The following is a 14775-nucleotide window of genomic DNA, read 5'->3' as shown; positions in this document are numbered from 1 at the left end:
TTTTTGTAATGTTTCTAGGACTTAGATAAACTGTAGGGAAGCTGGAGGAACTACAGCAAGTTGTCTCTACTAGGGAAGAATTAAGCACCACAGTAATCACTATAGAGAATGCAATCACATGGCATGATGAGATCACCAGTCTCATTTCCAAGCAGCTAGACTCAAAAGTCTCTGGATAACACCAAAAGGTGGTTGAGTGAAGACAATGGTTTTTCAAAGAAACCATAGGCAGAGGCAAAATAATACAACTTGGAGGCTCTTGTGATAAGGGATCTCTAGTAGGAAGCTCCTTTAATAGTAGATAAAGGAGTACCACTGTTGGTACTCATTCAGACTCTGAACTATAGTACTGAAAAAGCTCCAAGTTCTGTGCAAACAAGGAACTCTGAGTCCAGTGGGAGAACAATAAAGGTAAGTGTAGGAACAAAAATAATGCAAACAATGCCATCACCAGCAATCAAAAATTCCCAAATGTACATCTTTAGACCTTAGGACAAATGCTTTCATCATTTATATAATTTGATCTTTACAGCAAATCCATGTTACAGGCATTACTAACTCCCTTTAACAGCTGAAGTTACTGAGGCATAGAGAGATGAATTAACTTCCTGAGGCCACACGGTAAATATTAAAAGGGGTTAGAATTTAAATGTAGATCAGTGGGCCTGTGGAACTCATATCCAAGATGACTTTGCTTTAGGACTTCTTTCTCCAGTGTTCCTTAGACCCCTGAGAGAACACTACTGTAGTGGTACAGAGCATTGGATTATACAGAGTGGCACAGATCACATAGGCTGTTCGACTCCAGAGCCTTGGAGAAAAGGACGATTTTGGAGAGGCACAAGAAAGGTCAGGGTACCCAATAATGCAAGTGTGGATTGTCTCAGGAATTATATTCTAAATTGAAGTTTTCTCTTCCACTCACTGAAACACAACTAAACAAAATGAAATATGGCATATATACACAATAGTATACTAATAAATAAAAGAGTAACTGGTATTTCAAAATATGGATGGGTCCTGAAAATATTATGGTAAATTAAAAATAAAAAAATCATAAGATACCATTTATCTCTTGCTTCCCTTTATCTTGGATATCTCAGAAGGAAAATCTGTGATTAGATGAGTAGTTGCCTAAGGCTTGGGGAGAAAAAGCAGATGGGTTTGATGCCTAATATGGGGCATCCTGGGGGTCTGATGAACATTTTCTAAAATTAGTTTATGATAATGTCTTCATAGTGCGCTGAATAAACTAAAAGCTCTTTAAACAGAAAACTTCTATGTTGGTAGATTATATTTTAATAAAATTAGTTTGAAAATTATTAACTGACTTTTTAACTATCTCTGTCAAGTCAAAATGAAATCATTCCTTAAACAGAAACAAATGTGTGGTAGATACCAATGGTTCCTGAATGTCTACTTTGATCTCTGGAATGGAAAGGATGTGTTAATACCTTCCCTTACTATTTTATAGCATCCTATTTAGGTTTTGATTGTTGAAATAAAATACTAAAATCTCTTGTGCATCTAACAGTGTTCTAGGTACTGAGATATAACAAAGTTAGAACTCTGAGCACAGCTTCATAATCTAAGTCCTGATGAAAAATAATGGTAATCTTTAATAAAGGGAAGGTGGATTTTACATAAAATGCAGTTAATTAGAAGGAAGACGCTGAAATGTTAGGTAAAATTATATTCATTAGTAACATTTAGAAATGGCTCAGATGAAAATATAATGGGGTTGAGGTGACTTCACACTGATTTTATTATTTTTAGTTCAATTTGTAGTTACTTTTTGGGAACTTTTTTACTAATTGTGGCTGAAAGGGGAGACAAGTATAAGATGCTTCACTTAGTTGTAAACATTTTAAGAATCAACTGAACAGTGAAATATTCATAGTTATATCACAATAACTATTGTAGCAATATATCCTCTACGATCAGATTCTGCCTCTCAGCTCTGATTTTCTAGAGTCCTTCAATTCATGGAATGTTGTTTAGGCTTCTCAGGACCCCTGTAGGTAAGTTTACACTTTATGCAGCCTAGGGGGATAGGGTGTCACAGAAACAAATTACAATGTATTCAGTCAATGACTTCTGTGATAATGGTCCAGAATTCCAACATAGAAAATCATGTTGTTGTTGGGTGGTGGTGGCGCACGCCTTTAGCCTTTAATCCCAGCCCTCGGGAGGCAGAGGCAGGCGGATCTCTGTGAGTTCGAGGCCGGGCTGGACCGACAGCCTCCAAAACAATACAGAGAAACCCTGTCTCGTAAAAACCAAAAAAAAAAAAAAAAAAAAAAGAAAATCATGTTGTTACTAATGTATCCTCAACATGTTGATTTTAAAGTCTACTGATATGTTTGAATATTTCCCAAGGACTATTAGATGTAAAGAATATAACAAGTGCACTTCAGGTAAGACATGAATGCTTAAATGTTCTGGCTAACTATCAAAATAGAGGTCACTGTTTAGCTACCTTAAACATTCTCTTCTTTTGTGAATCTAATTGTTACAGGCTATAAGGACAATTAAAATTAACAAGTATTCTTATAAAATAAGCCACAACTCTGGGTGACACTGTTCCTAAACTAACCAGAGGTGTCGGATGTGGTTCATTGAGTTATCATGCCCCTGTGAGTAGTGAAATATACATTCCTCTTTTTTCCCATTAGACAGAACTATAGTCAAACAAGTGATTTCTAAGTGAGGTGAAACGCCTCATCCTCTGTCCAAGGCTGGTTACAAGAAAGACTTCTTTTGAACAGAAGGTACTCAAAGTGATAAGTCTATATTGAAAGACACTATGGTAGAGGGTCTGTTCTCTCTCTTGAGATATATAAGAAATAGAGATAGATAGATAGAGAGAGAGAGAGAGAGAGAGAGAGAGAGAGAGAGAGAGATGATAGATTTATCTGATATCAGGGTAGGAAAGTAAATGGTAGCAATGCCACATTGCTAACTACTTGGAACCACAGCATATTCCCACATCCTTACACAACAGAGGATAAATCCTCTCACAAGTAGAATGCTTTCTTTGGATCTGTTAACAAAGAAGGAAAAAGGTGTCTACATTCACTAAGTCAGTGCATTCTAGAGTCTGTCTGTCTGTCTGTCTGTCTGTCTCTCTCTCTCTCTCAGCAGCTTAGCTTTACCCTAACTAACTAACTAATAGGTTGCATTTCTAAATGATTCCAAGATACGTTTTAAAAGAGAATCATTAAAAACGGGTTTGACATGAAAATCACTGCCCTAAGAACTGTCAGAATTATTTTTTGAAATCTCTTCTCATGAGAACTCATCTATGTTTACTGAAATTAGCCCTTTAGATATAAGTATGCCCAATAAACAAGGTGAATGGGTGCCACTCAAAACATGGCAAGAAGACATGTAGATTTTCAGAAATCTGAAGTAATTTCCTGTTTGATTACTTGAAACTTACAATCTCACAAGATGAAACTATGCCTCACAATTTTGTGAATAGTTCCTCCATTACCCGTCTTCTTCAGTCTGGGACATGAGACCCAGTGGTATAGATGTTCAGGGTGGCTAGACCTCTTTGGAAATACTGTTATAGACATACCTAGAGATGTGTTGCTTAGATGATTTGCAATCCAGTTAAGTTGGCAATGAAGGTTGATCATTACCACTGTTGGCACAGGAATGTAGCCATTTTCACACTGCTCCACCAAAGAATAAGTTAAGTGAAATGTGGACAGTTCTTAAATTCTCCCAAGAAAAGCTTTAGGGAGTTGATTCTTGATAATGCTCTAGTGTTCAAACTGTTTGAAAGATATACCTAAATTTACTGTGAAATGCACAGGTTCTGCAATTTACTAGTGTTTTCCTGGGTTCCTAAAGATCTTAATGTTTCTGTTAGAAGTAGTCTTTCCTTCCTCTTCTTCTTCTTCTTCCTCCTCTCCTCCTCCTCCTTCCTCCTCCTCCTCCCTCCTTCCTCCTCCTCCTCTTCCTCCTCCTCCTCCTCCTCCTCTTCCTCCTCCTCCTCCTCCTCCTCCTCCTCTTCTTCTTCTTCTTCTTCTTCTTCTTCTTCTTCTTCTTCTTCTTCTTCTTCTTCTTCTTCTTCTTCCTTTTCCCCTTCCTCCTCTTCTTTTCATTTTTCAAGACAGGGTTTATCTGTGAAGCTTTCCTATCCTGGCACTCACACTGTAGACCAGGCTGGCCTTGAACCCACAGAGATTCACCTGCCTCTGCCTCCCGAGTACTGGGATTAAAGGTGTGCACCACTAACAACTGGCAAGAAGTAGTCTTTTTTAAAGCAAAATGCAGCATAGCAATAATTAGCAGCATCTGATTAAAGGGTGGTTTGTATCTCATGATTTTCTTTTAATTCCTGCTCAGATTTTTACCTTGGCAAAATTACAAGGGAACACATACCTAAACCTCAAAAAGAATTTATATAATGCATAAATAAATAGGTAGAAAGTGACTCTAATCACTTTTGACATATTGATCATTAATTTCTGTTGAAACCTTACCAAGATGAGCCAGCTTCATACTGTGTCCCCACAGAACCAAGCTTCCAAGGTCTTCACAGTTTCAGTGGGGCTCCTGCTTAAGTTCTGCTCATACAAACTTACTGCCTTTTTATATAGGGTGAACTAGCAAATACCTTTGTTAGATACTTGAGAATGTTTTCTAATGGAAGGCTAGTGCTTTGCTTTGGGTTACCTTGTTGTCTTAACTTTTGAGACCTGTATAGCTTAGAAAACCTCAAAGAAAAAAAGAACTTTGTACCATAGTCTATGTGGGATATGTATGGAAATGTGAGTGCATCTTTAGTGTATTGGCTGAAATTGTCTCTTCAAATCAAAAGGCTTCAGAGGGTTAGAAGCAGTATCATACTTGAGATTTTGCTGTTTCAAACTAGTTGTCTCTGTTGCCTCATGATGGTCAGCTCCCAGAATAAAATTCAAAGGTGATGTCATTGAGATGGGTTTGGCAGTAGTAACATGTTTTCTCAAGGGAAATAAGTTACTCCGATTCTACTGCAACTTTGCTTTGTGGATCAGTGGTTAATTCAAGGATTTTTAAGAGTGATAAATTTTCCTATAGTGGATATAACTTGAAAAGGAAAAAAATCGTAGCATGCCAGAGAGCAGATTTTTGTGAAAGGGAGAAAAATCATTATTAGACCAACTGAAAGGCAGTTTTCAAAGAAAATGGAAATATCAAAGAGAAGAGGGGGAAGAAAACAATAAGGGGGGAGGTTGCAGAGATGAAAGCAAGGGCACATACTTTTGTCATTTCTTTCCTTTGGTTTCCAGATGAATTACCAAAGAGGGCTATTCTTTCCTGCAATGTCAGAATTCTATAGCAGTAGTTGTCACACCTCACACTTGCTAGCATTTAAAGTCCAAAGAGGCAGGCATGCCCCCAGCATGGTCATCGAGGAATATCCTCATCTCCCTCCAAGGTATGCATGCCTGTCAGTATAGACAGCTGTACAGACAAAACAAAATATTTACCATGCACACAAAAGATTAACAACATACCACCTTGCTTTCTTTTGTGCTTATTAGGAGTAGAGAAATGAACCTGAATGCCACTGGAGGGCTCAGTTAGAAAGTTTGGAGCAGCAACATTTGGTAACGGATTTTGAAAATAGTAGACCTTGGAATCTAGCTGGTGCAATGAAAACATGCAGGAGCCACTTTAGCTAAGCTATGTTGTAGTGGCAGTGCTCTTCAGGTTTTCAGCCCTTAACTCATTGTCTAAAATTTCTTTCTCTCTAAAAATACCCCATCTTATATGAGAACTCTTCAGATGTTTTCCTTTTTCTCCTGAGAGACTATTTACTCAATTTCCAAGTACTCAATGGACTGAGATTTCTGCCTGGACTTTATATCAGTTAACTCCAGTGACTAAAATTATTTTGCCATTTGCTTCTAGTAAAAATTCCTTTGCTCTGTATCATGTCTCATGTCTAGTCTTTTTTCTTTCTTTCTTTCTTTTTGTTAACTTGTTAGTACTAAAGTGTCCAAATGGGACTCTGAGGGCCAACTACACTGCATGTACCAGGTCTGAAAAGTCGATCAGGGAAGTTCAGAATCGTCCCTTCGAGACTAACGTGGAGGCCAGTTCAAATGTTTAACAGGGATCTGGAGGGTTAGCCTTACCTGGATCTATTTTTCTAAAAGGAACACTGGCTTTTCTTTGGTGCCTTCCTAAATGAGGCTTTTCATCCTGCTAGTCAGCAGGAGGTCTGGGGCCCTGAGCAGCTGTGCTGAAAACCTTATGCAGGGGCAGTCAGTCAGATAGTCCTGAAAAAGGCCCTGTGGTAAAATCCCTTTCTCCTCCAGGGGAATTTCAAAGGAGGCAGGGTCTGTTCCAACCATGTCTCTTCCTTAAATCAGGGTGAATCATAGGGTGGGCTGTTGTCCTCAGATGTTTCTGGGGTACTCAGAGTTTGCCTTCCCAAGGCCAAGGAATAGGAAAAAGGATGGGGGAGGTGTGGCTTCTGCTGGGGCCAGGTGGCCCTGAGTGCGGGGCTTAGTCTTGTCTGCTGGCATATGGTAGTCCTTTTTTGTGCCTGTCAGATAACCATGTGTGGAAAGTTCTTGAGCTCTAGAGTGTCTTGGCCTTAACTAAACATTTCCAAAACATGCATCCACGATACTCAAAATTGAGAGTAGGATGGCAGCTCCTTTACAGGTCAGTACTCTTAAAAAGTGACTGATACAGGACAGCATAGCAGTTTCTGGAGAAGTCTGTGGGATGAGGTGTGCCACAACTCACAATGTGCCTGCTCACTGGCCTTTATGTCCCCCAGTGGCCATAGTCCTGGGAGTTGTGACAAACCACAGAGGATTTCTGCTTAAGTGAATTGGTCTGTTGAGCATGGGATCTCCAATGAGCAAGTTCTGTGTCATCATTTGAGCTCTGTGCAACAAACAACAATTCTAGTTTGAAAATAATTTTTACAAATGTTTCCTTTCCCTAAAGTAGCCTTCTTTACCCACAAAGAAAATGCCACTTGGGCAGGTTGACTATAGATAATCACAAAGTGTTACTATTTTAAAAGGCAAGAAGAAATAGCTTTGAACATTTGAACATATACAGCCTGATTTGAGCATTGCACAATGCATCCATGTAGCACAACATCCCATGATATCAGGTGAATATATATAATGTTTATATTTTATATATAAAGGAAAAAATTTAAAAAGAAAATGACAATTGATTAGCTTTCTCTGCTTGCTATTTTGCCAATCACAATTTTATTTTTCATATCTTCAGTAAGGCAACAATTTGTGTAACATTATTACTCTCAACAACAACAAATATTTGCTAATTGATGGACACAGCACTCCGCAGGGTATGGGGTATGAACCAGGATACTATGATTCTTGACGGAGCCTGCAAGTTAAGAGGTACAACCGAGTGGTACAGCACCAACCTAGCAAGTGCAAGGCTCCCTGGGTTTGACACTGCACACACCAAAACAATAGCAATGTTAATGGCAATAAGAATCCAATCTGCCTGTGAGTACAAAACTTATTTGGGAAAAATGTATGGAGTAACACAAGGAAGCATTTATATGTCATGTCCAAATTCTCAAGGTTTCAGGAGGTGCAACGATCTCTAAGAGCTGGACACTGTAGGCTTCCTGGAGATGGAATGGAACCTGCTCAGATATGCATAGTATGTTTCATCTTGGAATGTGGGAAAGCAAAGATGGAGATAGTGCAGATAACGTAACTTTTCCATGTGTGTTGAAGGTGGGGTTTAAATGAGTCTACCAGACCCAAGATAAATGATAAATAGGGATTTATTAGGAAAGCACTCACACAGATAAGAGTAAATAACTGTCTTATTTGTCCTGTTCCAGAAGATGTAGTCTATGCCCTTTTGATGCTCGCTGCAACCCAAGACAGCACCAGCCAGCCCCTCCTCTACCTTATGATGGGTCACATCTACACCTGAACCCATGACCAAAGGGTGTGACCACCACTACAAGTTCACTGGCAAGGCAAGATGCCACTACAGTGTGTGTGTGTGTGTGTGTGTGTGTGTGTGTGTGTGTGTGTGTGTGTGATAAAGGAGTGTATTATATGAGAGATGGTTGGCTGGGCCTTGTTATACATATGTACTCAGATTGTATAACAGAGGATGTGTCAGGATTGAGTAATGCCAAATGGTATTCTGAAAAAAAATACTATCCTTGACAAGTGTTTCATCAAAAATAACTTTCCAGGCAAAAACAAATTAATTAATAACTTAGAAAAACCTGCAAGTTGGGCATGATGTTGTTTACTTTTAACCCCAGTACTCAGGATGCTGGGATAGTAAGATCACAAGTTCAAGAATATTGCCTCAACCAAAACCAAACCAAAGCTGCTGCCAAATAAATTGTTCTTGTAAACGTGTCAAAATGTATAAATCTGAGTGCACTACTTCACATCCTCTTAGAGAGGGTTGGGATTTTTTCCTCGTTTTGAAAGTGCGATAGTTTCACAGAATATAAATAGAAAGTGCCCATTGTTCCAAGGAGGGAGAATGAAGATGAACTCATAAGTAATGAAATGCAATCCAAGGCTCCTGAGCAGATGGGAAACATGCAGCAAGTGGCAATACAAAAAAAATTAATCTAGCGAGGCTTTCGGTATGGAGTAAGAAAGGCAGGGAATGGAACCTAAGATTATTCTAAAAATTTGCTCAAAATCAATTGTACCAGGAACTATAATTTTCAGTCTATGCTTGTTTTAATTTACTTTTCCTTTATAGCCAAAGACTACATTCTTTAAAGATGTTACTAAATCAACCTTCCAGAAACCAAGATAAAAGTAAAACTAATGCAGTCAGTTAAGGAAGAGATGCTAGCAGGCTCTGAATAAGAACAAAGGAATAACCATTCAATAATATATGTGCCCTCCAAAGGTTCAAGGACTAACCAAAAAGCTTTGATTTCACAAGGGAAATGGGTGTCACTTTCAAATTGCCCATTTTAGAACAGGCCATAAACTACAGAACCTTGGAATTTTCTACAAGATAGTAAAATAAATGCCATGGATTAAAACTGAACATGGGTCTCTGGCCCCTGACTGCCATGGGTCTCATCCACATTCATAAATTTCCCCAGAGAGAAGTGAGAGGAGAAGCTGTGACTTGAGTACTGTATTCTTTGACCCAGCATTGTGGAAATGGCTACAGCTGCCCGATAGCTCAGGTCATGACTAATCTTCATTGTCAGCTTGGCTGGGTTTGCAGTCACCTAGGAGATATACCTCTCTATATATCTGTAAGTTATTTCCATAGATACTTAACTAAGAAAGAAAGTCCCACCCTGAATGTTCACAGCACAGCCCTGTGGAATTGAGTCCTAGATTGAAGAAGAGGAGGATCCTGGCTGAGAAGCATTCATCACTCATATTTGCCCAGCCATTTCAGTGTGTTAGTATGAGACACTCTATTGCAATCATAACTGTCTTCACTTGCTCCTTTTCCTCCCAAGAGAAGACTGAGCCAATTATTAGATTTTCAGGCATAGTCCACCTCTAAGAAGGAATTATTGTCCTTCTGGAAAGAATATTGTCCAGGACCTACTTTAGATCGGACTTTGTATTTCCTGTCTATCTGGGGGTCTATTTTAATAGTCTCTTCTCATCGTCCTCTTCTTTTCTGTTTTCTTTCTAGCTACTTCCCCTTTCACAGCATATCCTATGACAATTTTTGTGCATCACTATAATATTTTCAGAAATAAAAGGCATCAATGGCTTGACGTGGTAATATACAAAGAACAGAATGTCATTGTTTAGGCAGTTCTGTTTGTTCATTGTTGAGGAAAATTAACATCCTGATGAATGAACATCTTCACAATGATACCTGTGACTGCAGTGTTAGATGGTCAGACTCCTCACATGCTGAAGGGTGGAGTTGGGCACAGCACTACATGCACACAATGCTTCCATTATGCAAATAGTTCAGATTAAAGCAGTACATTTGTGAGGAAGGAGCAGCATAAAGGAAATGGACAAATGGCTCAGGAGAGTCCTGCCCTTACCTGTCCATTCCTACAACATGGACTCATGTTTTCTAAAGTGCAATCTGAAGATGAGAGTGTCACACCTTGAATGCTTAAATGTATGCCCAAGTCTTTGGCATCTTCATTTTGTTTGGTGGGACATTTTTTATTTTATTCTCATCAAGGCTTTTAAAGAAATACCAGGTTAAGAAAAAGTCCATCTTTCACTATTTCAAACAATCCATCAGTACCAGGAAAGAAAACATTTACAAGTTATTAAAATAATTTTTGGTTTTTATTAACACTGACTTCTTTGGATATCTTAAAAGTTTAAAACAGATATACACACATATAATGTCTGTATATTTTAAATGTTTGTAAGTCACAATAAAACAAAGATGCTAGGTTTTGTGTAGATTGTACTTTTGTGAGAGAAAAATCTGATTTTATTGGAGAAAACCATTTGAGAAGTCAACATTGCAAGAACAATTTTTTTTTCATATAACAAAAGACTTAGAGCCACCATGTGTCAAATCATTTCTTCGGGATGTTCAATGTAACCAAATTCAAGAACACAAACCAATCTGAATAACCCTCGGGGACTCCTTAGTGGAAATTGACCTACATTTTCAGACTCTCTAAGTCACAGAAAAATATATTCATAGGAGAATTTGTAGTTTTCCAGTTAACCATTCCATATCCCTGCCAGCCAATGTAACAACAAAAAATTACAAACACCATCAAATGTTAAATAACTTACCATAAATGCCTGTTGAAATGCAGGGAAATGCCTGTGAATAAACCACAAAAACAACAGTAAATTGTAAAGAACAGCTTTGCCCAGAATTATCTATCTTGACATCTATTTTCCTTGATAGTAGGGTTGCTTCCGTTTATGAAGCTACTTGAAGTTTTGACCAGAGCTGTGAGTTCAAGTACTTAAATGAACTCACAAAACCCATCCAGTAAATATTTAGGAACCTCCTAAGACAATTGTTTAGCCATTGATATTAAGGCATTACAAAAACTATTGTGTTGTGGTACATGACTAATCCTTGCACTCAGAGGGCAGAAACGGCTGGATCTCTGTGTGTTTGAGGCTAGCTATAGCTACATAGCAAGTTCTAGAGCAGTCAAGACCACACAGTATAACCCTGTTTCAAACAAACAAAGAACCAAAACATAATCAAGAGTTAAATAGATTACACCCAAGCAAAGACAACCTAATGATAAAAACTTATCCTTTGCAATCATTTTTCTACTTTACTTATTGTGAGTTTTTTTTATTCTTTACACCTCTTCCAAATGTCTGAAGGAGGCATCACCTGGTAGTAGCTGCTCAGCAAGCAGCGCTTCCTGACTCTGTGCCATGATCCTACATCAGTGGCATAAAATCTGGATATCCCAGGCAACCGTCATCAATCATGTTATGGTACAACTATAACCATAAGCTTGCCACAGGCACTCATTTTTGGTAAACTTCACCAAAATTCATTTACTGAAAAATCAAGTAGATACTTAGATTTTGTAAAAAATGTTATATGTTTTGTTCTCATATGCAAATTATGTATCAGGAAATTTTATTATAAACTTAGTGCATATACTTTTATTTGGGGGAAACAGTATGAAACACTGACTTACATACAACAGCTCCTACCATATTATGCTGATGAACAAAAAACATTCTCATTTTGAAAATGAATGCACAAGTTTAGGTGTACATTTTACTTTAGATGAGGTTTTCAGACTGTGGAATGTGATCCAGGTATGGATACACTTTTGGGTAAATTAATCAAGTCTTTCTGATCTTTGTGATTTTTAACTGTAAGAAGCTTGTAACTTAGTCAACTAAGGAGAACTACTTAGTTTGTGACACTTTGAAGAGAACATACTCCTTCCACTTTCTAGACCTGCAGAATGCCTAACTGCATTCTGGCATTTATCTTGTATGCACAGATAAGTGTGGTTCTCACCCTCATCAAAGAGACTTCTCTTTGCAGCAAACAGAGACTAACTACCACAGAAAACCAAAGTTGGGCAGTGGTGGTGCATGCATTTAATCCCAGCACCCTATGAGCGCAAGTCCAACATGGTATTCAGAGTGAGTTTCAGAAAAGCCAAGTGTACTATGAAATCCTGTGTTGAAAACCAAAACTGTAGAGGCAGGCTTTGAGGTTTTATAAGCTATGCCCAGTGTGACACACAGTCTCTTGCTGCCTGAGGATCAAGATGTAGAACTCTCAGCACCTTCTTCAGCACCATGTCTTCCTGCATGCTGCTTTGTTACTGGCCATGACGATAATGCATTAAACTTCTGAAACTGTAACCCAGCCCGAGTTCAATGTTTTCCTTTATAAGAGTTGTCATGGTCACAGTGTCTCTTTACAGCAATACAAATCTCCTGCAACACTAAAAGTAACCCCATGCTCAACTATGTGTGTTTCCCACACTTTTTCTTTGGCTCTTTTCTTCTGGTAGTTTGTTTACTTTGTCCTATTCCTGTTTTTTTTTGTTTTATTTTACTAAAAATACTAGTTCTTATGCTCTCTCTTTTCTTGTGTTTCTAACTCAGACAGTCAATAAGTTGGAGGGGTGTGTTTGGGAATGACATGCTTTGAACTTTTAGGGGAAAGAAGACACAACAACTATTTCTATAAGCAGGTACTTTATACCCCACACTTTGTCCTCCCATTTCATGACTGGAGCCATTCACTTAACTGCTCTGAGGGTCAGATTTTTATTCGTGAGCAAAAGAAAACCGTCATAGCTGCCTCTAAAGGCTTGTTAGAATATTAAGAGGAAAAGGACAATCTATGTCTCCATTAACAATGACACAAAAAGTGATGTCTAGCAGCTTGTTTCAAATGACTTACTGGCCTGGAGAAGGTTGTCCTCATCACAGAACTATTAATGCTTTAGATCATACACTTACTTTTTCCTTGGAGACTGTCTTTTACATGTTTGGAGTGTCTCTGAACAAATCCCACTAGCTGCCAGTAACATTTCTCTAGTCATGACAGTAAATACTTATATTGTTAAATGTTCCTTCAGGGAAAAATAGCCCCTATCTGAGGACCATTGCATTCAGAAGACAGCCTTTCATAAACAGACTTTTCAGGGACTGTCTCAGCTGCAAAACAAAATCTCACTCAGAATCTCGACCATTCTGGGGCAGCCCACACTAGTAACAGATCAATGACTTGTAAAAAGGTCTGGTCATCTTGGCTTCCTCCATGTAATAATGAAGGACCCTTCTTGTATCAGAGCTCTGCATGGGATCAGCCAGGCCTGGCACTGGGCCTGATTTCCACTTCATCCCCTCCCTGAGTCTATTGCAGCTTCTTTCCTCTCTCTTCCCCAGATGCCAGCCCTGAAGTATTTGTTAAGAAACATCTGGCACACTCACTGTATCCCAGAGTCTGCTTCCTGGAGAATTAATCTGAACTAACTGCCCTCTACTTCACTCTCAATCTAGTTACCTGAGTTGTGTCCCCAGATATAGCAGAAGAAAGAATGTACTGAGAAGATAACAGCAACTGTTTTTTGCCTGAACTCCGGTCCTCTCTTGGAATCAATCATGCAACTGCATAACTGAGTCTCAATGTATGAAATGCCTTGTCTGTTTTAACAAGGAAAAATAGACTCATCTGAAAATGACATTGCTGCCTTAAATGTGAAGGGAAATGGTGATGTAATGGGGGGTGACTTTGTTAATATTATTGTGTTAGCTCAAGAGGCAATGATGAATCTGAGATGGGAATATAATGGCATGCAAAATTTATTTTACAGAAAATAGCTTTGAATATAATTCATGTAAACCAAATTTCCGCCATTAATCATACATTATTGAGAGGAATGAGAAAGGAGGGGGAAATGGAGAAGGGGAAAGAGAGAGAGATCAGCATAGGGATTGTTTCAGCACATACATGGTCTGTGTTCTTTGTCATAATACATTTACAATGTGGACATCAGAATTGAGAGACTTAAGATGTCTTTATTTCAAAGTTGTATTCAATAAAACTGCCTCCCTCAGAATACTTCTCCCATATATAAATGTAAGATTGTATCCAGATTCAGGCAAATTATTTTAGTTTGTTTGAAGTAGATTTAACTCAGCAGTTACCTATAGAATTTGAGAAATGACAAGAGCAGCACAATTTGTAAGCTTCTAGAATCTCCTACCAGCAAACCCTGAGAGCATAAGGAGTCTGCGTTAATGGGATCTGATCACAGAGCCATCAGAAACCTGATTCAGATTCCCCACCTCACCCAACCCCACCTCATCCCTCATGTCCCCATCCCTGTCTGCCCCCAAGTCTACCCACAGAATCAGTCACATAACGTTTGACCTACAGTCTGTCTGGCTTATGGGATGTGCTGGGGTAAGAGTGAAACAGAGATTGTGGGAGTGGTCAATCAATGACTGGTCCAGCCTGAGACATATGCCATGAGAGTGAGCCCACTTCTGAAATTGTCTGGAGCACCAGGAACCAGAAGCTGATGTCCCAGAGACCTAGGATAGAACCATATATAACTGTCAGAATATGCTTGCTCTCTTGGGAGAAAAACAACGAACCACTTGGCTTGACAAGGAAATTTGTGAAGATGTAGATTGGACCAATAGGACATTACTTCCTTAGCCCAGCAGATTGTTTTCACACACTTACAAAATAGGTTGGTAAGTCTATAAATCGTGTCTCCCATTCTCTACTGTCTTTGCCCCCATATTTCTCTTTCTATTTTACTAACTGGAGGGAAAAAACAAGAGTCGCTCGGCCTCCCTACTTGACTCT

At 38.8% G+C, this 14775-nt stretch overlaps 1 protein-coding gene across 2 annotated transcripts in view; it reads right to left on the bottom strand.

Moving 5' to 3' along the window:
* Macrod2 (mono-ADP ribosylhydrolase 2) overlaps positions 1–14775 on the bottom strand; it is a 1968454-nt gene that overhangs the window by 616466 nt on the left and 1337213 nt on the right. For both annotated transcript variants that reach the window (XM_040746387.1, XM_040746388.1), the window contains exon 7: positions 10743–10773. In XM_040746387.1, the coding sequence (XP_040602321.1) occupies positions 10743–10773 (31 nt within the window). The remainder of the gene's footprint in view (positions 1–10742; positions 10774–14775) is intronic.

The sequence above is a fragment of the Mesocricetus auratus genome, unplaced genomic scaffold (assembly GCF_017639785.1).
Source record: "Mesocricetus auratus isolate SY011 unplaced genomic scaffold, BCM_Maur_2.0 Super-Scaffold_100004, whole genome shotgun sequence".
Lineage (NCBI taxonomy): Eukaryota > Metazoa > Chordata > Mammalia > Rodentia > Cricetidae > Mesocricetus > Mesocricetus auratus.
Note: the sequence above shows the minus strand (reverse complement) of the source record. Positions and strands in the feature narration are given on the sequence as shown.